Source organism: Bos grunniens, chromosome 7 (genome assembly GCF_055505025.1).
Source record: "Bos grunniens cultivar Pamir isolate PY7600 chromosome 7, Bosgru_T2T1.0, whole genome shotgun sequence".
Lineage (NCBI taxonomy): Eukaryota > Metazoa > Chordata > Mammalia > Artiodactyla > Bovidae > Bos > Bos grunniens.
Genome location: NC_141171.1, coordinates 95,745,890 through 95,768,925, shown reverse-complemented (window position 1 = coordinate 95,768,925; position 23,036 = coordinate 95,745,890). Strand labels below are relative to the sequence as shown.

The 23,036-nt window shown below is 41.1% G+C and overlaps 2 protein-coding genes across 4 annotated transcripts in view; one reads left to right on the top strand and one right to left on the bottom strand.

The window, feature by feature from the left end:
* Window positions 1–17,794, top strand: part of PCSK1 (proprotein convertase subtilisin/kexin type 1) — a 43,737-nt gene extending 25,943 nt beyond the window's left edge. The window contains exons 10-14 of one of the 2 annotated variants that reach the window (XM_086413239.1): window positions 7,932–8,165; window positions 11,369–11,526; window positions 12,843–12,976; window positions 14,745–14,888; window positions 17,215–17,794. In XM_086413239.1, the coding sequence (XP_086269365.1) occupies window positions 7,932–8,165; window positions 11,369–11,526; window positions 12,843–12,976; window positions 14,745–14,888; window positions 17,215–17,592 (1,048 nt within the window). In that variant the 3' untranslated portion in view covers window positions 17,593–17,794. Of the gene's footprint in view, window positions 1–7,931; window positions 8,166–11,368; window positions 11,527–12,842; window positions 12,977–14,744; window positions 14,907–17,214 lie in introns of both variants that reach the window. The other variant, XM_086413238.1, reaches the window with a different exon arrangement.
* Window positions 1–23,036, bottom strand: part of CAST (calpastatin) — a 770,242-nt gene that overhangs the window by 402,612 nt on the left and 344,594 nt on the right. The window lies entirely within an intron of this gene.

The following is a 23,036-nucleotide window of genomic DNA, read 5'->3' as shown; positions in this document are numbered from 1 at the left end:
GCTTTCTGATGTTGTGTGGTGAGAAATCTTTAAATGTTAAGTCAGGTGCCATGGTTGAGTGATAGAGGAAGTGTTTAAACTTACAGATTACTATTATCCTTCCTAATAAGCAGGTTACCCTAGAATATCATCCATATTCTCTACAGAGAAGACAAAGCAGTCCCCTCATGTCACGTTCAGTAGATGAGGTTCACGGTAGCAGAAGAACAGAGTGCCTTGGCCTGGGCCGTAGCTGGAAAAGATGTGCAGTTGCTAGAGAGCCCAGCATCACTCCAGGAGCCCTGGGACCACCTGTGGAGTTGCGGTTTAGTCTCTGGTATCTCAGTTATGATGGCCACGGCAGCTAAGCAAGACAGGCTGAGTGAGGCCGACCTACTTGGAGGAGCTGGAAAGATATCTGATTACGGAAGAGCAAATCCAGATGCTCAATCAGAAACAAGCGAATCTGAAGCTCTTGGGTCCAGAAGAAAAGCTGTGCTCAGAATCTGAGCTCAGTTTCAACAGGTAGAGGATGGACAGAGAGCAAAGTCTACAGGCACAAGCTAAGACTAGCGTCGGCAGCCCCAAGCCAAATTGAAGGAAAGACCATCTAAGCAGTGAAAAGGGCAGGGAACACCTGGCTTCAAGTCCCAGGCATACCACTAGCTATGTGACCTTAGGCAAAGTAATCTCCAATTGAGTGCTCAATTAATCATCTATAAAATAGAGGGGTCAGATCAGATCATTTTTTTTCTAGCCTTTTCCTTTTAAAAGGATCCTCCAATTTGAAATTGAAGGTGTCAGCTTATACAGATCATCTAACATGAATTGCTGAGATTGGTGGGAAGAGGTCCAGAGCGGAAGAAGTAAGGTCTTATGAAGGCAAGCAGTTACACAGGTGGGAAAAAAGATCATCTTTTTTATGATTTTAGGATATAAGTTTTAGCTCCAGGGAGCTTTTAGAAGAAAACTATCCTTAAAGATCTTGTCTTCCCTATCCAACACCTATCAGATGTGTACAAATATAACCAGCCAGACCTAACCATCTTGTCTAGTGACCAGAATAGTAGAAACATTCATCTAGCTGAACAGATGTAATGTTATTTTGACTAAGAACTGAAATTTTAAAATTGTCATATCTGGTTTCTAAAATTTCAAAGCTCCTCTTTTGGTATACAGAGAAAATTATCTAAGGATGATCTAGCCCATTAATCTCAGCTGATTCCTAATGGATTACTTTATAAAGCAGGGGCCCCACGGATTGTTACAAAACATACGGGGCCCAAGAACTTCTTTGCGACTAGATGCAGACATGTTTAGGAGTGTGTGTCTGGCATTTTGGGGAGAATGGTTTGCAGTTCCATCAGATTCTTACGCTGCTCATGATTTGAGAGACATTAAGAGTCTATGATCTCCCTAGTGCACGTCATAAGAATTTAATTCCTTTCATTTTGATTCAGTCATCAGTAAGATGGACATAATCCAACTCAACATTTATAAACTTCCTGCCAAAGTACATACAAATTATTGAGATGTCTGTTCTCAGATGGACAGTTTTCTTTGCTCTATTCAGTTGTCTATACCAGATGATTATTTCAGAAAATCGGAATGCCAGAATTTCTAGAAGAGTCCGTAGACAAACACGATTGGGAGAATCATTTAACCATGTGTTCTTCCTTAAGTAACAACTATGGAGAATGAAGAACAACTCTGGGCTAAATTTATCATGAATAACAGCATTCAGCATTTATCAGGCTACTACCATGGGCCATAACCTGTGCTAATCTCTTTATATACAATGCTAACTCTAATTCTTACAACATCCTTGTGACATATAAATTATTAATTGCATTTTATTAAGGATGAAACTGAGGCTTCGAGAGGTTGGGAAATGTAACCAAGAAATCTTTAACTAAAATCTTTAACATCCAGGCTTTCCTAGTTGTGATTAGAGGCTAAACCAGGTAGCCTCTAAGACTTTTTCATTTTAGAATTTTGTCTCCAGAATACTTTACCTACATTCTCCTAATTAGAAGCAATGCTTAATTCCAATGTTTAATTCCAAAGCCCTTATTTTCTGTAAACATATCCTTGATTAGCAACCCAATGCAGATTTTTAAAAATTTAATTATTGTGGATGCCATCGAGGAGCGAGATGCTAATTAACAGAGGAAGGCTGTCAGGAATGAGATGCACTGCTGTTAGAAGGTCCCTTTCACTTTATGAAATGCAATCACTCAAATGAAAAATAACTCTGTTAGAGAAATAGCCTTAATTTTCCTAACTGCCTGACAATGAAGCCTCTTTGGATATTTTGCAAAGAATAGGTAAAAGAAAATAATCAAAAATAAAACAAAACCTGCAAGGGAATAAAAACCAATGCTCTAACTATAGAAATCTGCTTCGTGTTTGATTAGCATGATTATCAAGACCATGACTTTTACCTCCTTGGTACCTATCCTCATCCCAACACACACACACACACGTGCACACACACACACACGAGAGTCCAAGAGGTAAACTGGCATGTGGCCCACAGCCTAGCTCAGTGAGACCACCTTTGGTAAGAGGCTTTGACCTAAAACTCCTTTTAAAAGACTAGAAGGAAGCACGAATTTCAATAACATGCTATATAGGCCAGAATTAGTTTCCACATGGAGAAAACAGCCATTTCCGCTCAGCTAGTTAATTATTCATCAACGTGGGATGGCCAGTGTGGATACGAGATCTACAATGAAGGAGAATATATATGATCCTGGGCAGATTGGAGGTCAGATTGTCATACTCGACCTCTCATCTTAGAGGTGAGTCCATTCAGGCCCAGGGAGACGAAGTGGCTTGCTTAAGGTCACACAGGTCCTTGGTAATAGAATATAATTTAATGTGCTTTTTACTACTCCCTATTCTGACGCCATGATTCTGACCCCAGTGACTTCTAATTACCTTAATTAGATAGATACTTGTATTCTTTCTTTCAACTCCTATTATTGTAGCTGTAACACAAAACTGGCTGGATAGCTTTTTCAAATATAAAATCCCTCCCTACCCTCAAGTATTTTGGCTCAGTCGGTTCAGGGTGGGACTCCAGAATTTTCATTATTTGCAAGTGTACCGGGTGATTATGATGCAAGCAGCCTTGAACCTTGGAGAATCACTGAACTAGAGTCTTTCCAAGGGCTCTATCAGTCACTCCCTGGGTTAAAGCCTGACATCTGCCAGGAGCTCAGCTGAGCAGAGAGAAGGCATATTAAGCTTCTAGGAGTCAGAGCAGCTTTAAAGTAACACACCAAAAATGAAAAAGTTAAGCCTTCAACGACTTACCATGATGGTGTAAGCCAGAGTCTAAAACCAGAGAAAACACCAACTTTCCCTGATCCATCCCCCCACCCCCACCATGGAAAGGTGCACCAGTTGAAGGTCAGGTTAAAAGTATGGACGTGGGGGCTTGTTGTCTCGCTGTTGAGGGAGCCAACGCAAGCCTCTGGGATAGGGTGGGGGTGATGGGTAAGGCTGGGAGTGGAGAAGTCCTGGGCACTGAGTCAGAGTGGGGAGAGGTGTTTTCAAGGTTTCCCCCTCTTGCCCCCATCAGGAGGCCTTGGCCGAGCTGCCCAAGACCTCAGATAAGAAGGCCCAGGAATGTAAATATGTGAAGAGCTTGCTGGGAGAGGAGGACTGGAGTCCTTGACTACTACAGCTCCCTTAACAGAGGGCGATACGTGGGCTTGGCACCCAGGCTGGCATGCAGAGGGCAGCGTGCCCACGAGGCCACCAGATACAGACTTTGTAAAGCTTCTTATGAGGACTGGGATTGTAACCAGGAGCAGACTCCTCCATGTTTAGGAGTGTGCACCACCCCCTGTTGTCACTGAGGGATTGTTAAATCCGCCCATGATCAGCTCTGGGGAGACAACAGCAAACTGAGCCAGACTTCCCTGTTGGCTGTTTCACAACCTGGTGATAAGACAGAAGCCTGGAGGATGCAACTTAGGCATTTCTTTATCTAAATAAGGCTTGACTGGCCTGATAGAAACAATGCAGGTCTCAAAGCTAAGGAAAGGCCTGGGATCATGAAAGACTTCTAATGACTAATGGCAGTAAGTTTTAAAATTGTATTTAAGGCTAGTAGGCTGCAGTCCTTCAGGTATGACTGAAATCAAATCCCTTATGATTATGCAGTGGAAGTGAGAAATAAATTTAAGGGCCTAGATCTGAGAGATAGAGTGCCTGATGAACAATGGAATGAGGTTCGTGACATTGTACAGGAGACAGGGATCAAGACCATTCCCATAGAAAAGAAATGCAAAAAAGGAAAATGGCTGTCTGGGGAGGCCTTACAAATAGCTGTGAAAAGAAGAGAAGCGAAAAGCAAAGGAGAAAAGGAAAGATATAAACATCTGAATGCAGAGATCCAAAGAATAGCAAGAAGAGATAAGAAAGCCTTCTTCAGTGATCAATGCAAAGAAATAGAGGAAAACAACAGAATGGGAAAGACTAGGGATCTCTTCAAGAAAATCAGAAATACCAAAGGAACATTTCATGCAAAGGTGAGCTCGATAAAGGACAGAAATGGTATGGACCTAATAGAAGCAGAAGATATTAAGAAGAGATGGCAAGAATACACAGAAGAACTGTACAAAAAAGATCTTCATGACCCAGATAATCACGATGGTGTGATCACTGACCTAGAGCCAGACATTCTGGAATGTGAAGTCAAGTGGGCCTTAGAAAGCATCACTACGAACAAAGCTAGTGGAGGTGATGGAATTCCAGTTGAGCTATTCCAAATCCTGAAAGATGATGCTGTGAAAGTGCTGCACTCAATATGCCAGCGAATTTGGAAAACTCAGAAGTGGCCACAGGACTGGAAAAGGTCAGTTTTCATTCCAATCCCAAAGAATGCTCAAACTACCACACAATTCCACTCATCTGACATGCTAGTAAAGTAATGCTCAAAATTCTCAAGCCAGGCTTCAGCAATATGTGAACTGTGAACTTCCTGATGTTCAAGCTGGTTTTAGAAAAGGCAGAGGAACCAGAGATCAAATTGCCAACATCTGCTGGATCATAGAAAAAGCAAGAGAGTTCCAGAAAAACATCTATTTCTGCTTTATTGACTATGCCAAAGCCTTTGACTGTGTGGATCATAATCAATTGTGGAAAATTCTGAAAGAGATGGGAATACCAGACCACCTGATCTGCCTCTTGAGAAATTTGTATGCAGGTCAGGAAGCAACAGTTAGAACTGGACATGGAACAACAGACTAGTTCCAAATAGGAAAAGGAGTTCGTCAAGGCTGTATATTGCCACCCTGTTTATTTAACTTATATGCAGAGTACAAAATGAGAAACGCTGGACTGGAAGAAACACAAGCTGGAATCAAGATTGCTGGGAGAAATATCAATAACCTCAGATATGCAGATGACACCACCCTTATGGCAAAAAGTTAAGAGGAACTCAAAAGCCTCTTGATGAAAGTGAAAGTGGAGAGTGAAAAAGTTGGCTGAAAGCTCAACATTCAGAAAACAAAGATCATGGCATCTGGTCCCACCACTTCATGGGAAATAGATGGGGAAACAGTGGAAATGGTGTCAGACTTTATTTTTCTGGGCTCCAAAATCACTGCAGATGGTGACTGCAGCCATGAAATCAAAAGACGCTTACTCCTTGGAAGGAAAGCTATGACCAACCTAGATAGCATATTTAAAAGCAGAGACATTACTTTGCCAACAAAGGTTCGTCTAGTCAAGGCTATGGTTTTTCCTGTGGTCATGTATGGATGTGAGAGTTGGACTGTGAAGAAGGCTGAGCACCAAAGAATTGATGCTTTTGAACTGTGGTGTTGGAGAAGACTCTTGAGAGTCCCTTGGACTGCAAGGAGATTCAACCAGTCCATTCTGAAGGAGATCGGCCTTGGGATTTCTTTGGAAGGAATGATGCTGAAGCTGAAACTCCAGTACTTTGGCCACCTCATGTGAAGAGTTGACTCATTGGAAAAGACCCTGATGCTGGGAGGGATTGGGGGCAGGAGGAGAAGGGGACGACAGAGGATGAGATGGCTGGATGGCATCACTGACTCGATGGACGTGAGTCTGAGTGAACTCTGGGAGTTGGTGATGGACAGGGAGGCCTTGGTGTGCTGCGATTCATGGGGTCGCAAAGAGTCAGACACGACTGAGCGACTGATCTGAGGCTGCAGTCCATGGGGTCTCGAAGAGTCAGACATGACTGAGCGACTTAATGTTTAGTTTTCACTTTCATTCATGGAGAAGGAAATGGCAACCCACTCCAGTGTTCTTGCCTGGAGAATCCCAGGGACGGGGGAGCCTTGTAGGTTGCCGTCTATGGGGTCACACAGAGTCAGACACGACTGAAGCGACTTAGTAGCAGCAGCAGCAGCAGCAGCAACAACACTTAGACACGTTCAACCATCCAACCAGCTAATATTTACCCAGCATATACCCTGTGCCTGGCATTCTTTTGAGTGGTTGGTGCACATCAGAAAACAAGAAGGAAAAAAATCTCAGCCCTTTTCATTGCTGATTCTAGGAGGTGAGACAGATGCTAATAACACACAAAAGAAATGAGTTTCTCAGTATGTTACTAGATGATAAGCAGTATAAAAGAATAAAAACAAAGTACAGCAAGATAAGAGAGCACAGGAGTATTTGGGGGGAGTTGAAATCTTAAATAAGGTGATCAGGGAAGGCTTTGTCTTCATTATTAAGAGACCCAACACACCCATGCACCTCTGATTTATCCTTATGTTGCTATGAAATTAATTTTACCAAGACTTCTGATTATACCATTTCATTGCTCAAAAATCCTCGATGGCGCCCCCTTGCCCAAAGGATAAAGTATAAGCTCCTTTTCCTGGCATTCAAGGTCCTCACCACCTGGCTCAGTATTCCTCCTCACCTCTTCCCTGCTCCAATAAACCAGACTGTTACCATACTCTGGGCATATCCTATATTTCCCCTGCTCAGAGGTTTTGCTCCATTGCCTCATCTCTCATTCTCTCTCTCCACTTCTTAATGTTCTACCCATCCTTTAAAGTTCATCTCAAAATATTTCCTCCTAGAAGAGCCTTCCTAGAACCCTTCCATTCCCAAAGAATTATTTCTTTTTTTAAGTAATTTGATTACATGCTATATTACTGGCCAAACAAGTATTAATCTGAATATTTTGCCTTTTTATCATTTTTTTATTATTATTATTTTTACTTTACAATATTGTATTGGTTTTGCCATACATCAATATGAATCCACCATGGGTGTAAGTCCAACAGTACATTATGCTATGAATACAGGATTCAATAGATACAGTTTTTAAAAAGACTAGTTCTTTTACTGGATTTGAAGCCTCATGTGCTGCAGTCCATGGGGTTTCAAAGAGTCGGACATGACTGAGCAACTGAACTGACTGAAGCTTCTTAAAGACATGAACTACTTTCTTGCATATTCCCACTCTGTTCAGCATGGTGCTTGTAAGAATGAGCTCAAGTCGCTAAGAGCTTCTTGACACTTTTGCCATATAAAAAAAGAGACAAAAAAATATTTAGGAGTGGGTAACCAGTCTGTGTCTAAATCTAAGTCAAGACCTCAACTGTGGGTTCATAATGTTGAAAATTCTAAGGCTGATAAGGGACAGCATAAGGATGGAGGACACAAAGGAAGTGTCATCATTTTCAATTTTTGCTCCAGTCAAGTGTAAGTCATTAGAACTTGGTCCTACATTTCTACAGCACTGAAAACCAAAATTTAATAATTTATAAGACTGAATTTTTAATTCTGAATGAAAGATATACCAATAGTGATGCACATTAAAATTACAGAGGCACAGTTGCAAAAAGACACCTTACCATCTCTGAATGGAGATGCTTATTTTTAACACTTGCTTTTGCGACGAAACTCCCTTTTGCCCCTGAACATTCTTTCGGTCACTTCCTGTCCAGTCCAAATCTCACCTGGCGAGATATGCAGCACTTGGTTGTATGGACCTCTGAGTATGACCCACTGGCCAATAACCCTGGATGGAAAAAGAACGGAGCAGGCTTGATGGTGAACAGTCGATTTGGATTCGGGCTGCTAAATGCCAAAGCTCTGGTGGATTTGGCTGATCCCAGCACCTGGAGCAGTGTGCCTGAGAAGAAGGAATGTGTTGTCAAGGACAATGACTTTGAGCCCAGGTAAGTGTCTCCAGGAATTTTAAACAATTGTGTGCCATGGCACTATTTGAGAATGATGCTTGTCACTCTGCCTAATTTTTCTCCCCTGCCCTTCTGAAGTAGATAGGGATGGCATTTGCCAGTGTTCCCTGCGGCTCCATGAGAAGTCACAGAGACCGAAGATTTGCAAATCATGTTAACAACACACTTGTATTTTCCTTTCATAGCCCATCTCCAACAGTATAGCAGTAAGCTAATGTGCACCAACTCGGTGGATATGAGTTTGAGCAAGCTCCGGGAGTTGGTGATGGATAGGGAAGCCTGGCATGCTGCAGTTCATGGGGTCGCAAAGAGTCGGACATGACTGAGTGATTGAACTAAATGTGCTCCACTGTCCTATAGACCACTAAGAAAAATCACTGCCAATTAAACTATTACAAATCATCAGTTTATTAAAATTCATCCCAAATTCAAAGATGTTAAATTTTTTTTAATGCATCTTAGAATTGATGAGATGCAGTACTTGCCAACCAGTGTTACCCAAAACCGACTTCCAAAAGAACCCCGCTTTATGCCCCAAGGCTTTCATTTAGAATATACTTGTCCAACTACATCTAGGTGCAGAAGCAGAATCTGGTATCAAGACAACCACAACTATACTGAAGGCACACTCACACAAAATACTCAAGGGTGGGAGGCTTGGAGGGCATGCGTCAGGGAGATAAAATCATTTCTGAAAAAGGTATGTTTCAGTAATGGACCATTTTTGGATTAATATAAGACAAACCTGTTTGGATTTGATGCCATAACAAATAGTTTATTGCATTTAAATATCTGTGTTTGTGTTCCTTACCATTTACTTTTCTCCCCTTATGTTCAGAACTCAACATGAGATTTACCCCCTTAAGTTGTTAAGTGTACAATACATAACTGTTAACTATTGGTACAATGTATAGCTGATCTTTAGAACTTACTCATCTTGCTTAACTGAAACTTGATGCCCACTGATTAGTAACTCTCCATCCCCCCACCCCAACAAGCCCAAGGCAACCAACATTTCACTGTCTGAGTCTATGAATTTGACTATTTTAGACATCTTGTATAAATAGAATTATGCAATATTTATCTACCTGTGGCTGGTTCAGTCGCCCAGCATAATATCCTCACATTGTATCCATACTGTCACATATAGCAGAATTTCCTTCTTTTTTAAAGCTAATGTTCCATTGTATATGAATATCATATTTTCCTTATCCATTCATCTATTGAGGAATATTTAGGTTGTCCCCACAGCTTGGCTATTAAGAATAATACTGCAATGAACATGGGGATGCTAGTAACTCTCTGAGACCCTGATTTCAATTCTTTTGAATAAATATCCAGAAGTGAGATTTCTGGATCATATGGTAGTTTTATTTTTTAAGGAAGTTTCATATTGTTTTACATACTGGCTGTGCCATTTTGCATTCCCACCAATTGTGCAAGAGCTCCAGTTTCTCTACATCCTCACCAGCACTTGTCTTATCTTTTTTATCTTAATTTTTTTTAAGTAATAGTCATCCTGATCTTGATAGGTATCTTGATTTGGGTCTTGATTTGAATTTCCCTGATGATTAATTACTGTGAACTTTGTCCCCCGCCCCCCACATATCTATTGGCCATTTGTATGTCTTCTTTGGAGAAATGTCTATTCAGGTCCTCAGCTCATTGTTTTGAATCAGATTGTTAGGATTTTTGCTATCAAGTTATAGGAGTTCTTATGTATTTTAGAGATGAGCCGTTTATCACGTATTGTCTACTGTTCTTAGGCTGCCTTTTCAGTCTGTTTCCTTTGCTGTGCAGAAGCTTTTTTTTTTTTTTTTTACAGAATATTTATTTGAAAATTATCCTGTGTGTTTTCCCCAGAAAAATTTAAGTTCTGTATTGTTCTTTCTGGAACCCTAGCAACTAAAGTAGAGACAGAATCATGGTAGATGCTCTAAAACAAACAAAAACTTATTTGAAATAATGACTTAATGAATCCAGTGTTTCAATTCAGTTCAGTCGCTCAGTCATGTCCCACTCTTTGTGACCCATGGACTGCAGCACACCAGGCTTCACTGTCCGACACCAACTCCCGGAGCCTGCTCAAACTCATGCCCATCAAGACGATGATGCCATCCAACCATCTCATCCTCTGTCGTCCCCTTCTCCTCCCACCCTTAATCTTTTCCAGCATCAGGGTCTTTTCCAATGAGTCAGTTCTTCACATCAAGTGGCCAAAATATTGGCATTTCAGCTTCAGCATCAGTCCTTTCAATGAATATTCAGGACTGATTTCCTTTAGTATTGACTGGTTGAATCTCCTTGCAGACCAAAGAACTCTCAAGAGTGTTCTCCAATACCACAGTTCAAAAGCATCAATTTTTCGGTGCTCAGCTTTCTTTATTGTCTAACTCTCACACCTATACATGACTACTAGAAAAACCATGGTTTTGTCTAGACAGACCTTTGTTGGCAAAGTAATGTTTCTGCTTTTTAATATGCTGTCTAGGTTGGTCATAGCTTTTTTTCCAAGGAACAAGCGTCTTTTAATTTCATGGCTGCAGTCACCATCTACAGTAATTTTGGAGCCCAAGAAAATAAAGTCTCTCACTGTTTCCATTGTTTCCCTATCTATTTGCCATGAAGGGATGGGACCGGATGCCATGATCTTAGTTTTTTGAATGTTGACTTTTTTTTTTTTTAATTTTATTTTATTTTTAAACTTTACATAATTGTATTAGTTGTGGTCCTCGTTTATTTTTATTTATCTTTTGCTGCCTGTGCTTTTATTGTCATATCCATTAAATCACTGCCAAGACCAATGTCATGAAACTTTGTCCCTATGTTTTCTTCTAGAACTTTTACAGTTTCAGGTCTAATGGGTGGGTTTATTTCTGGGTTTCTACTCTGCTCTGTTTATCTGTATGTATGCGTGCTGGTATGCTCAGTCCTGACTCTTTGAGACCCTATGGACTATAGCTTGCCAGGCTCCTCTGTCCTTGGATTTTCCAGGAAAGATTACTGGAATGGCTTGCCATTTCCTCCTCCAGAGATTTACCGGTCTGTCTTCATGGGGTTCTACTCATAACAGAGATAACACGCCTAGCCGAGTATCTACTTAAGAGTGCTGTGTACACATTTCCATAAAATGTAAGGAAGAGATGCAACTTTGTTCACTGATGATTCTTTAATGTATTTAGAGCCCTGAAAGCTAATGGAGAAGTCATCATAGAAATTCCAACAAGAGCTTGTGAAGGTCAAGAAAATGCTATCAAGTCACTGGAACATGTGCAATTTGAAGCAACAATTGAATATTCCCGCAGAGGAGACCTTCATGTCACCCTCACTTCGGCCGCTGGTAAGTTTAAAAAAAAAAAAAATTCAATTTATTCTAAACTATGTGTTTAAATTTTTAAGCATAAATTAAATGATTTCAAATCGATGATTGATTTTTGCTTATATATAGGCCTAAGTCTTTCAATAGATACTTTCAGGACTTAAAAAATATGCTTTATTTTTTTTAGCATCAGAACTCTATCTACCCTGTTTATTTCAACTGATCCTTAGATAAGCGAAGAATGACATTTACTCAGATAATACCAATTAATAAACCCTCTGAGTTATGCATTTTGAAACTGTGTTCATTTTCCCATGTCACTGATCCATATCATTCATTTCTCTCATTAGTGAAAGTTAGTCTAATAATTTAACTGACAGATACATCAGACACATCCAAGGAATTAATTAAAAAACTGAGAATTCTGATCTATGAGAGTTAGGAAGACTAAAGAAATTTTCCACAATTACATGATTAAGGGTATATGATATGATATATTGATATTTGTCCTTTCCTGTAAAGTTACTAAATCAAACAAGATCATGAGTGGTAGTTTGTGAAATACAAGCTACAATCCAACTAGGAGAAGCTGTCCCAATCCTTTTTTATACTTTAATAGGATTCAAGTGACTAAATTCAATTCCTATAAGTAATGTATGAAAAAGATGAGCTATCCCTATAACATCCTTCTAGAATATGAACTTACTAGAGGTTTGGAGCTGGCTTTGTTAATTTTGGAAATGTGCTTTCTTAATATCTGGGAACTGGCCCCAAATACTGGTAGAATGCTTTTTTACTGACATTTTCTCTTGAAAATATTATTTACTGATCTATAGAGAACTTGGATGTGAACATTTACAGTAACTCTTACTAGGAATTTTTATATCAAAAGATATTAGTAAATTATACATGGTTTTATTATGTCTATGCTATATTATAGACCCAGGAATCTATTAAATTTAAAAATTTTTCTCTTAAATTTCAAAATGATAGTTCCATTAATATGTATGTTAGGTCTCTGATCCTCTTCTTCAATGTAGTTCATAAGCATAGTTCTCTGAGTTCTCCTTATTCAAATAAACCTTATTCAATATATCCAGCCATTATGTATTTTTCTAGGATGTTTACTGAGAACTTATTATATGCCAGGCAATGCACTACGTACTGGGAATAAACCTTTTTTTCCCTTGGGCATGTTGTCATCCTGGCATTATATTCAAAGGGAAATTAAGGCTTATGTCTCCCCGCTTTCTTTTTCAGTTATCAAACGCTGGAGTGCGTCCTGCTATCGGTTCTGTCAGGACACACATTAACTTGTGTTTCTTGCATGAAAACAGGAACCAGCACCGTACTGTTGGCTGAAAGAGAGCGGGACACCTCTCCCAATGGCTTTAAGAACTGGGACTTCATGTCTGTTCACACGTGGGGAGAGAACCCCATAGGCACTTGGACTTTGCGAATTGCAGACATGGTAAGTATGAATGAAAGGCTACTGACCCACAAGCTCACTTTTAAACACTCAGAGGCACTTTTAAAGTTAGCCCAACAGTAAGGACCCAAAGGAACTTTGATCACTCCTTAGAGAGGCCAAGGAGAAGGTATATATGTTTTAAGCTCTGCCCACTTGGCTAAAAAAATAATAATTAAAAAAAAAATTAGGCACCAGCCATGTAAGAAGGAAGAAAAAACATTTTGATACACATCGTGACAGACTGTGGGACAAATGTTTCCATGTCAGAACACAGCCAGCCACGTGAGCTACTCAGACACCAGAATCAGCTGTATTTACAAGCATGGCTGTAAATACTACACCAGCTTTACTATGACACTCTGCTGGGGTCAAGGCTCCCCAGGTGGTGCTAGTGGTAAAGAATCTGCCTATCAATGCAGGAGATGCAAGAGATGGGGGTTCCTTTCCTGGGTCAGGAGCATCCCCTGGAGTAGGAAGTGGCAACCCACTCCAGTATTCTTGCCTGGAAAATTTCATGGACAGAGGAGCCTGGGAAGCTACAGGTCATGAGGTTGCAAAGAGGTTGCAAAGAGTTATGACTGAGTGACTAACATCTGCTGGGGTCATATAAAGAAACTCTTAACAATATTACCACAGTGGTTATTTAGAAGTAGTTTACTTGTTAGACAAGATATTTTATTTAATATGATTTTTTTTGTTTTATTTCAGTTATGAAACAAGCAAAAGTATTTCTCAGTTTTCTTTGTTTGCTAACACTCTGATATTCTTCTATAATTGTGACACAGTCCCTAAATATAGTGTCGGAGCAAAATTCAAATTCAGTTGAGTCATTTATTTTTATATCATTTCTCCAGCATTTTCTATAGGTGAGCATATAAATGAATGGTGTTTCAGGTTCAAGTTCTCCAGAGCTAGCAGTGTTATAAGTATCAGTAGTACCAGATTTAATGTCTAGATAACTTTTCAAAAATAAATGATTTTAAATCCTTGAAGATGTCCATTAAATTAATAGAAATTCTACAGTCATTGTTACTTTTTTCTCCAAGAATAGCTTTCACCTAAAGACTGTTAAAATTGTGATTTAGCCATGGAAGTGGTAAAAATTTCTGCTCTCATACGGGGCAGAAGAAAACGTTTTTAGTTGATGGTTCTGTTCCTGAAGTTGGCCTCCATGCTTTAACTCAATGTCACCACAAGGAAACTAAGAAAATCTGTTAACCAAGATGGGACTGTTTTATATCAAGTTTGCAAAATCTGGCTACAGTTTTAGAGTTTGTTTGTTTTTTTTTTAGATATTTTAGATTTTAGCACATTATTTTTAACATAATTGTCGAGCCTGTAAAAATTATTATTCCCACAAATATACAGTTCTTAAGGACTGCTCAGTGTTGAAGGCTATTTATAATACTCTAGACTTTCATTCCAATGGAATGTTTCTACAAGTTGATAATTGGTAAATATAATTCCCATTATATAAGGTACTGTCAACTTTTCAAGAACACACGCAATATAGAAAAGAAGGTTCACACAGAGAGTTCTCCTTTATAAATTAAAAACAACCAGTTTGTAAATCTCTGAACCTGTCAACTACTCGTTTTCATCGCAAGAGTGAGTCTAGTGGTTTATGTCTTTGTACACAGAGCTCTACACACGGAATGCACAGAATTTGAAAGTTAGGTTTTCACTATAAAATCTCTCAGCTATCTTGAAGCCGTGTGTTTTATACTGCTCAGAACACACACTAACATTATGTATGCTTATTCGTTAGTCTGGAAGAATGCAAAACGAAGGAAGAATTGTGACCTGGAAGCTGATCCTGCACGGGACCTCTTCCCAGCCAGAGCACATGAAACAGCCCCGGGTGTACACGTCTTACAACACCGTGCAGAATGACCGAAGAGGCGTGGAAAAGGTGGTGGACTCTGGGGAGGTCCGTGCGGCTCTGTTCTTCCTGGCATGCTCTTCTCTGAACTGGGCTTCCCAGGTGGCGCTAGTGGTAAAGGACCTGCCTGCCAATGTGGGAGACATAAGAGATGTGGGTTCAATCCCCCGGTCAGGAAGATCCCCTGGAGGAGGGCAGGGCAACCCACTCTAGGATTCTTGCCTGGAGAATCCCATGGACAGAGGAGCCTGGTGGGCTACGGTCCATAGGGTCACAAAGACCTGGACATGACTGAAGTGGCTTAGCATGCACGCGCAATCAACAATGTAGTGGGTGAACCTGCCCCTTTTAGGCAGGAAGTGAGTTAAAAAATGGGTTGGGAGGAAAGGGAGTAGAAGTGAACTTTATTTTTGATAGAAAATTGTCTCACTTCTTCTTTTATCCAAAATTTAGAAATTAAAATGAATGAATTCAATATTATTCAATTCTTGAACATGAATTTTCTCCATTTAGAACAGTATCAAATTTTAAAGAAAGCTATCTTTTTGTAGGCTCACATATACCTAATGTTGGTATTGCACCTAGTTTTAAAGGATTTTCCACACTGTCTCATTTAACTTATAATGCTTATAACCTAAAAAGGATAGATCTCAGTATGTTCATTTTACAGAAAGAAGACCAAGGGTCAAGTGACCAAATCATGCACGCTTCTCTTTACTAATTCCTTAACTGATGCTTCTTGGTAACTCCAAGGGGAGCTACAGAATTCCGGTTTTTCTCAGAAACTTGCTGAGGAAAGCTGAAGTCAGTCAGTTACATTCCCAGGTCTCAGCCAGAAGCCACTGGCTTCTCCCTTATCAGATGATGGGCAGAAAACACATTTTCTTTATCTGTGTGTCCCCCCAGGCCTCTGGCACTGTGCCTCAGATCGTAGCAGGTAGGTTATCAGAGTTTCCAGGACGACCTTCCCTGAACAGGCCTGGCTCTGTGACGGGTGTTTTGGAAGATACAAAGACATTCTTTATTCAAGAAAGGTATAAACTAGCTGTGTGAAGGCCTCAGCTCATATTCTAGCCCCATTTACATTCTGCAAAATAGCTTCCGCTGGGGCCCTATCACAGAGGCCTCCTCATCACAGTCCTGGAGGCAGGGGGCACCCTGCAGGAAATTTTCCTCCAAGATTCCCTAAGGGGTATTAACAGAGCCCTTTGATTGTTAAGGACTTCCCTGGTGGCTCAGATGGTAAAATGTCGGCCTACAATGCAGGCGACCTGGGTTCAATCCCTGGGTTGGGAAGATCTGGAGAAGGAAATGCCAACCCACTCCGGTACTCTTGCCTGGAAAATCCCATGGACGGAGGAGCCTGGTGGGCTATAGTCTATGGGATCACAAAGAGCTGGACACGACTGAGCAACTTCACTTTCACTTTTCTTTTGATTGTTAAAATAGTGAAATAGTTCCACAACAGGTGACCAAGAAACGCTTCTCTGATCTCTCCAGTGCCCCCCTTTCCTAGACCACTGCCCAAGGCTCTTCCCAGACCCTTTCTGACAATTCAACAGCTGAAAGGGCAGCTCCTAACAGAGCAAGAGGCCTCCAGAGAGCTGCCACACAACAGCATTACTGGTGCCTCTGCAGGAGTTCCTGCCTGTCTTAGCAGCAGCTCCTTCCCAAAACATGGATGGGAGGAAAGGGATTGCCACACTGTTGATTTTCCATATGATAAGGCCATACTGTCTTTTACAATTAACTTTTCCATCCAGAACTTAAGACTTTAAAGTAAAATAAAATTTAAAAAAAAATAAAGAAATTATATATATGATAAAAAAAAAAGACATTAAAGTGAATGAATTCAGTGTTATTAAATAACATGCATTCTACTATAGCAGGCCGAAAAGCAAAGGAAACCAACAGGTACGCGCACTCACCTACATCATCCCATTCAGACTTCAAAACCCACAAGAAACGGAGGAATTCTTCCTGCCATATGACAGGGGAAGTTCAGGGAGAACTTCCTCTGAACTTCCCCACTTAAAAAGGTGCCAAAGCCCCTGGAGAAGGGCAAGGCTACTCATTCCAGTATGCTGGCCTGGAGAATTCCATAGACTGGATAGTCCATGGGGTCACAAAGAGTCAGACATGACTGAGTGACTCTTATTTCACTTCGCTTCAAAGATGAATTAGTGAATGGGAAAATGCAGACTGAAACCCCAGTTAGTATGAGTCCAAGCTTTGCACTCTCTCTGCTCCCCAGACAGCCTCGTGAGGGACAGGCAGTGGGTGTGTGTTGTAGCTGCCTTGCTGGCTCCTAAATAACGAGCTTTCTCCCCTTGGCCGGTGGCTTTCTGTGTTTCAGGAGCAGCCTACACAAGAGGGCCTGGATGAGAACGCTCAGGCATCCCAAAGCCCCAGCGGCAGTGGAGTCGGGGGCAGAAGGGATGAGCTGGCAGAGGACGCCCCTTCTGAGGCCATGCTGAGACTCCTGCAGAGCGCTTTCAGCAAAAACTCACCCTCAAAGCAAGCACCAAAGAAGCCCCCAAGTGCGAAGCCCAACATCCCTTATGAAAACTTCTATGAAGCCCTGGAAAGGCTGAACAAACCCTCCCAGCTTAAAGACTCTGAGGACAGTCTGTATAACGACTATGTCGATGGCTTCTACAACACGAAACCTTACAAGCACAGGGACGACCGGCTGCTCCAAGCTCTGGTAGACCTTCTGAGGGAGGAAAACTAAAATGCGTGCTGGTCCGAAGCTGGAGATAGTCACGCTTCTTCCTTCCCCCTTAGATTTTGCCTGTGTCTGAAGTGGGTGTTTTGTCATTGATTCTTCTGCTTCTAATATCCTTTGTGGTACTTTTTCTTTTTCTCCCTAAACTGGATATTTGAAAGCTAGGAGCTCAAGCAGTAAATCCAACTTCCTGAATTGATTGCACAAAGCACGTCTTCCCTGCTTGCACAAGTCAAATGTTTTGTTCTTTCTGGGGCCACAGTTCACACCTGGTCCTCATACCACACGAGAACGCCTACTCGGGCCTCCCATTTCATGTCTCAAAATAAAAGGTACACAGGGCAACAGATTACTTTGAAAAAGCAACCTGCAAAAAAAAATGAGAGGAAGGAAGACAGTTTCTAATAGCTTGTCCCCTGTCTTTGCCATATGATTCTTCAAATTTTGATGCCAGAGAAGGGCTTGGAAAGTCTCTAATGAAGGAGCTCTTAATTAGATTCACTATCCCAGGCTTTTCTGCTCCAAAGTGCTGCTCATTCAGGAAGAGGCCGTTAGGTCACTTTGGGGAAAGGCTGGGTTATTCAGATCCGGAAACAGGCCTCAAACCCTGCACTGGCTGGTGTGAGCAGTTGCAGAATATTCTTTGCTTGGTGTACCATGGAGAGGCCTCCAAGGATCTGAAGGTGACTGCGACTCAGGCTGTGAGTGCTGGCCTTCCTCTCTTCCCCCTCACATTCTCCTTTCTCAGCCACAGACTAAATACTGAGAGAGCTATTGATACCACTTTCTTAGAACAAGCTTGTATTAGGGACTTGGCCAATTCCTAGTCATAATTTTTGTTTTAAATGGTCATAACAGGAAATCACCACTCATAACATGGAAAAGCAATGTAATAAGAGGAACATGTTCATCGTAGGGAGAGCCAATGGAAGGTTTTGTTGTGTTTTAAACTACATTCATTAGAGCAGGTTTTTCTGGATCTTTGAGTTTATGTTCTTTGACACCGAAGGCGCTTCTCCAGTCTTACGGATGATAGTCTCCAAATTCTCAAATTGTTTCCAAGCTTCAACTCAGAGGACACAGGCTGGCCGCCCACAGGCAGCATCTGACCCTCAGCTAGATTTTGTTTGGCATGTTAAATGTTTTAAAAATGGGAGTGATTATTGGAACTGTAAGATTTCACATAAAACCTGACTGTCAGATGCATCTTCCCTCACAGCAGCAGCTGACCGGAGCTGAGTAGCAGCTGCCGAGCAGTTACAGACTTGGACACACGTCCCATGGTACTCTCTCCACCCATGCTGCTTATCACGGCCGCCTGACCGGCACGCGTTCATTAGGCATTTGATTTTGCCTATTCCTGCACTAAACGAACATGCACAGTGTAAAGGCATTAGGGAAAAAATATCCCCAACTTCTTTCAGGTAGGAGCTGTATGATAATCAATAATTACAAGAATGTGTCATGATCTAATTTATTGGCCAAAAAAGAAAAGGTATTTTAGACCCTTGAAAATACCCCTGAAATCTTGTTTTACTTACGTGTTTTATCTCACCTCACCCAGATGCTCACATATTCTAATTCATGAATTTGCCGAGGCCCTAGTTTCTCGCTCTCACAAAGGCTCCAGTCACTGACAGTACTGGCATTCTCCCACTCAGTCGGCTGTTTGCGATCCTTCCATGAACTCTGAACTTCATTAGGCTGCTGGACCAGGAAGAGAACGCCACTGAAGTAGATCAGGGGAACCCTAGGGTCTGTCACTTGCTTTAAAGTGAATTTGGTAAGACAGACTTTCACCCCCGATTGTGCAGAATGAGGGTATTTCTAGAGCAATACGCACGATGTATTGAGGATGTCCCCCTGAAGGAATGGCAGTATCTCTCTATCATGGAGGTATCACATGTTGTATGATTCACAGTGTTAAATAGAATTTTGGAAAATTGCAGCACATCAAAAAGTATTACATAAAGCTGAAAAGTACCAGAGAGTTACAATGAAAAAAAAATAACTAAGTTTTCAATGAGTTAAAAATAAATCAATGAAAAAATAAAGCTAAGGCCCAGAGAGGCCAATAAAAAATAACAGATGAAAACACCTCCTGACCCCATTCCCAAACTAGTGCTAATTTGTATGAAGCTTTCTTTTTCATCCTTCTAACAGTATCTTTTTCTGGTTAAAACCCCAACCAACCATTGGACCATAGCCAAAGGTTCAATCAAGAGAAGCTTTAATAGTTAAATAAAGTCATGTTTGAATGTTTCCAACATGGAACATATTGTTCAGACTTGAAATATTTTTGTCAGTCTTTCTTAGTACCTGTGTGGATTTTTGTGAAAATGTAAAAAGAAGAAACTTATATAATATTTCCCTCAGAATTTTAAACTATATTTTCTTTACAGGTATTTGTAATGCTTTACCAAATGCTTTTATCAAATAGAATTTTAAAAGGCATAATAAATTATATTAAAAACCAAAATTTTCCTGAGAGTAAAAACATTTCATCCAATAAAATATTTTTGAAAGGCATGTTCCTCTGTCAGTGAGAAAAAAAAAAGTGTAATATGTATATGTTGTGGTATTAAAAGTGACATTTGTCTCATAACCTAATATAATGTGTAGCTGAGTTTAACATGTGCGATCTTAACATTTTTAAAGGAACTCCCACATTATACGCTTGATGTATTAACCAGAATATGTACAATATGCTTATAAATCTGAAGAATAAATGGTTCCTCACTAAGGCAAAAAGAAAAAAGAAGCTTATGTTTCCAACAAAAACAGGATCTCCTTCTCTTATTATATTTCCTAAATGAACTGTAAAAACTAAAAGGCGAAGGTTTCCATTAAGTTCACTGGGCTTTCTTAAAGGCAATTTAAGAATCTACTTTAACAGGTATATTTCCCCTTGCTTTAGAGGCCAGTCTTCCACTTTTTTTTTTTTTTTTGACAACACACAAAGTTGTGTGACAGCATTAACTGAAGTGCTGAGGAAAAAAATAATAACTACAGGGACAGCATGTGAGAGCAGTCATTTGCAACAGTTTACTAATTGTGACTTTGTTTACCAGCCAGATTACAGCAACTCAGCATTAAATTCTTCTCAGGGGCCCCTCGTCAGAAGCCCGCTAGTTTCTAATTCTGATCTCCTATTCTCAGCCCATTTTCTCTCCTGCTCCAAACCCTTATTCCAGGATTTTGCACCCACCATTTCAGAATCTGACGCCTTCCTACGCAGAGGTTGGTTCCCCCCCAGACTGCATTCCCCCTTCCTAAGTCATAAATACTCAGTAAAACCAAAATGATTTCTCAAGAATTCCAGAAGGACTATTCAACTTGTTTTTGTTCTCCACATCTAGCCATCTTCAAAGTCTTCCCACCAGGGGGATTAAAGATAGTTTGATTTCTTTGGAATGTCCACTTAGTAAGTCCTGGATTAACCATGCGCAGGCTGCAAGTAAAAACACAAACACACACACATGTCTCAAGGACAGACAATTCCTAAATATAAATTTAAACCCAGAAGAAGGAAGCGCATTTCCTAACTGCCTGATAATTTTGCAAGGCTATAACACTAATACACATGATGGTGATTATTATTCACGCTACTCTCTCTGCCCTGGTGGACAGTGTACCTTCGTGGCCTATGGATGCTAAGCTTGATCTGCTTTGGTCAGTGAAATACTAGCAGACAGAAGGCAATCAAGGATCTTAAATCTGTTTGGCTTGTATCTTGCTTTTCAGTGCATCAGTGCTATGAGAAGAGCATGTTTCTGGGAGCTACAGCCCCTTCAGCCTGTTTCCACAACAAATGTATACAAGGCAGACTCACATTCTGGAGCTAAATCCAGGCAACTCACAGTCTGAAGCAGAGCTGTCCAGATGAGTGCAGCCTAAATAAACTGAACTTGTCACCTTGACAACAGTCTTTGAGTAGTTGGTTACACAGCCTTACTGTATCACAAAATAATGAAAGAAAAAGTTCCACATGTTCATTCCACTACCGATACCCTTTCAAACTGTGCCTTTCTGAGCCTGCTGCTGCTGCTGAGTCGCTTCAGTCGTGTCCGACTCTGTGCGACCCCATAGACGGCAGCCCACCAGGCTCCGCTGTCCCTGGGATTCTCCAGGCAAGAACACTGGAGTGGGTTGCTGTTTCCTTCTCCAACACATGAAAGTGAAAAGTGAAAGTGAAGTCGCTCAGTCGTGTCTGACTCTTCGCGACCCCCTGGACTGCAGCTCACCAGGCTCCTCCGTCCATGGGATTTTTCCAGGCAAGAGTACTGGAGTGGGGTGCCATTGCCTTCTCCATTCCTGAGCCTAAAGTACAAAAAAGAGCCAGTATTAAGCCATAAACTTCTTAATACTGATCCCAAGGATAAACAAAGACCCTACCCAAGCTCTGAAATTTTCATCTTTAAAGATCTTAGTTCAGCTCCTCCTAAAAGCAGAGCCTCAGACAATGAATGACTGGGTTCAGGTAGTTTATTTAGGAGGTAAACAAAAGCAGAGAGAAAAACTGACTCTCACAAACCTGCAAGGAGTAACACAATGGAGCCACACTGATCATCAGCACAAGACTTCCCAAAGACTAGAATGGATGTTTCAGCTGACAATGGCTTCAGAAGAAGGTAGCTCAGAGCAGACATCTATGCTCCCCTCTCTCCCTCATCCAAAACTGTCACAGTCCACTGGCCTCTCTCAGAAGCTAGATGAAACCCCAGAGTAAGGGAAGAAAACGTGATTGGCTGAGATCAAGTTCATACCACTAATTAGAAAAGCAACTTTTAACAGAAATCAAGTTCTGTCACAAAATAATGAAGAAGCTTTGGCTCACTTCGGTTTTAGCCTGCAATTTGTACATTTGTATAATTTGTATTGCTTGTATATTGCTGCTGCTGCTGCCAAGTCACTTCAGTTGTGGCCGACTCTGTGCGACCCCATAGACGGCAGCCCACCAGGCTCCCCCATCCCTGGGATTCTCCAGGCAAGAACACTGGAGTGGGTTGCCATTTCCTTCTCCAATGCAGGAAAGTGAAAAGTGAAAATGAAGCCACTCAGTCATGTCTGACTCTTCGCAATCCCATGGACTGCAGCCTACCAGGCTCCTCTGTCCATGGGATTTTCCAGGTAAGAGTACTGGAGTGGGTCGCCATTGCCTTCTCCTAAGTGAGCACTATTCTTGCCTTCCTAGGGACTCCGATGGTAAAGAATCTGTCTGCAATGCAGGATACCTGGGTTTGATCCCTGGATCAGGAAGATCCCCTGGAGCAGGAAATGGCAATCCACTCCAGTATTCCTGCCTGGGAAATCCCATGGACAGAGGAGCCTGGCGGTCTACAGTCCATGGGATCACAAAGAGTCAGATGCAACTGAGTGACTAACACACGCAACCTTATCATCAGTGCATGAAAAAGAGGTGACTATGGCCATTATGTGTCCACCATTCC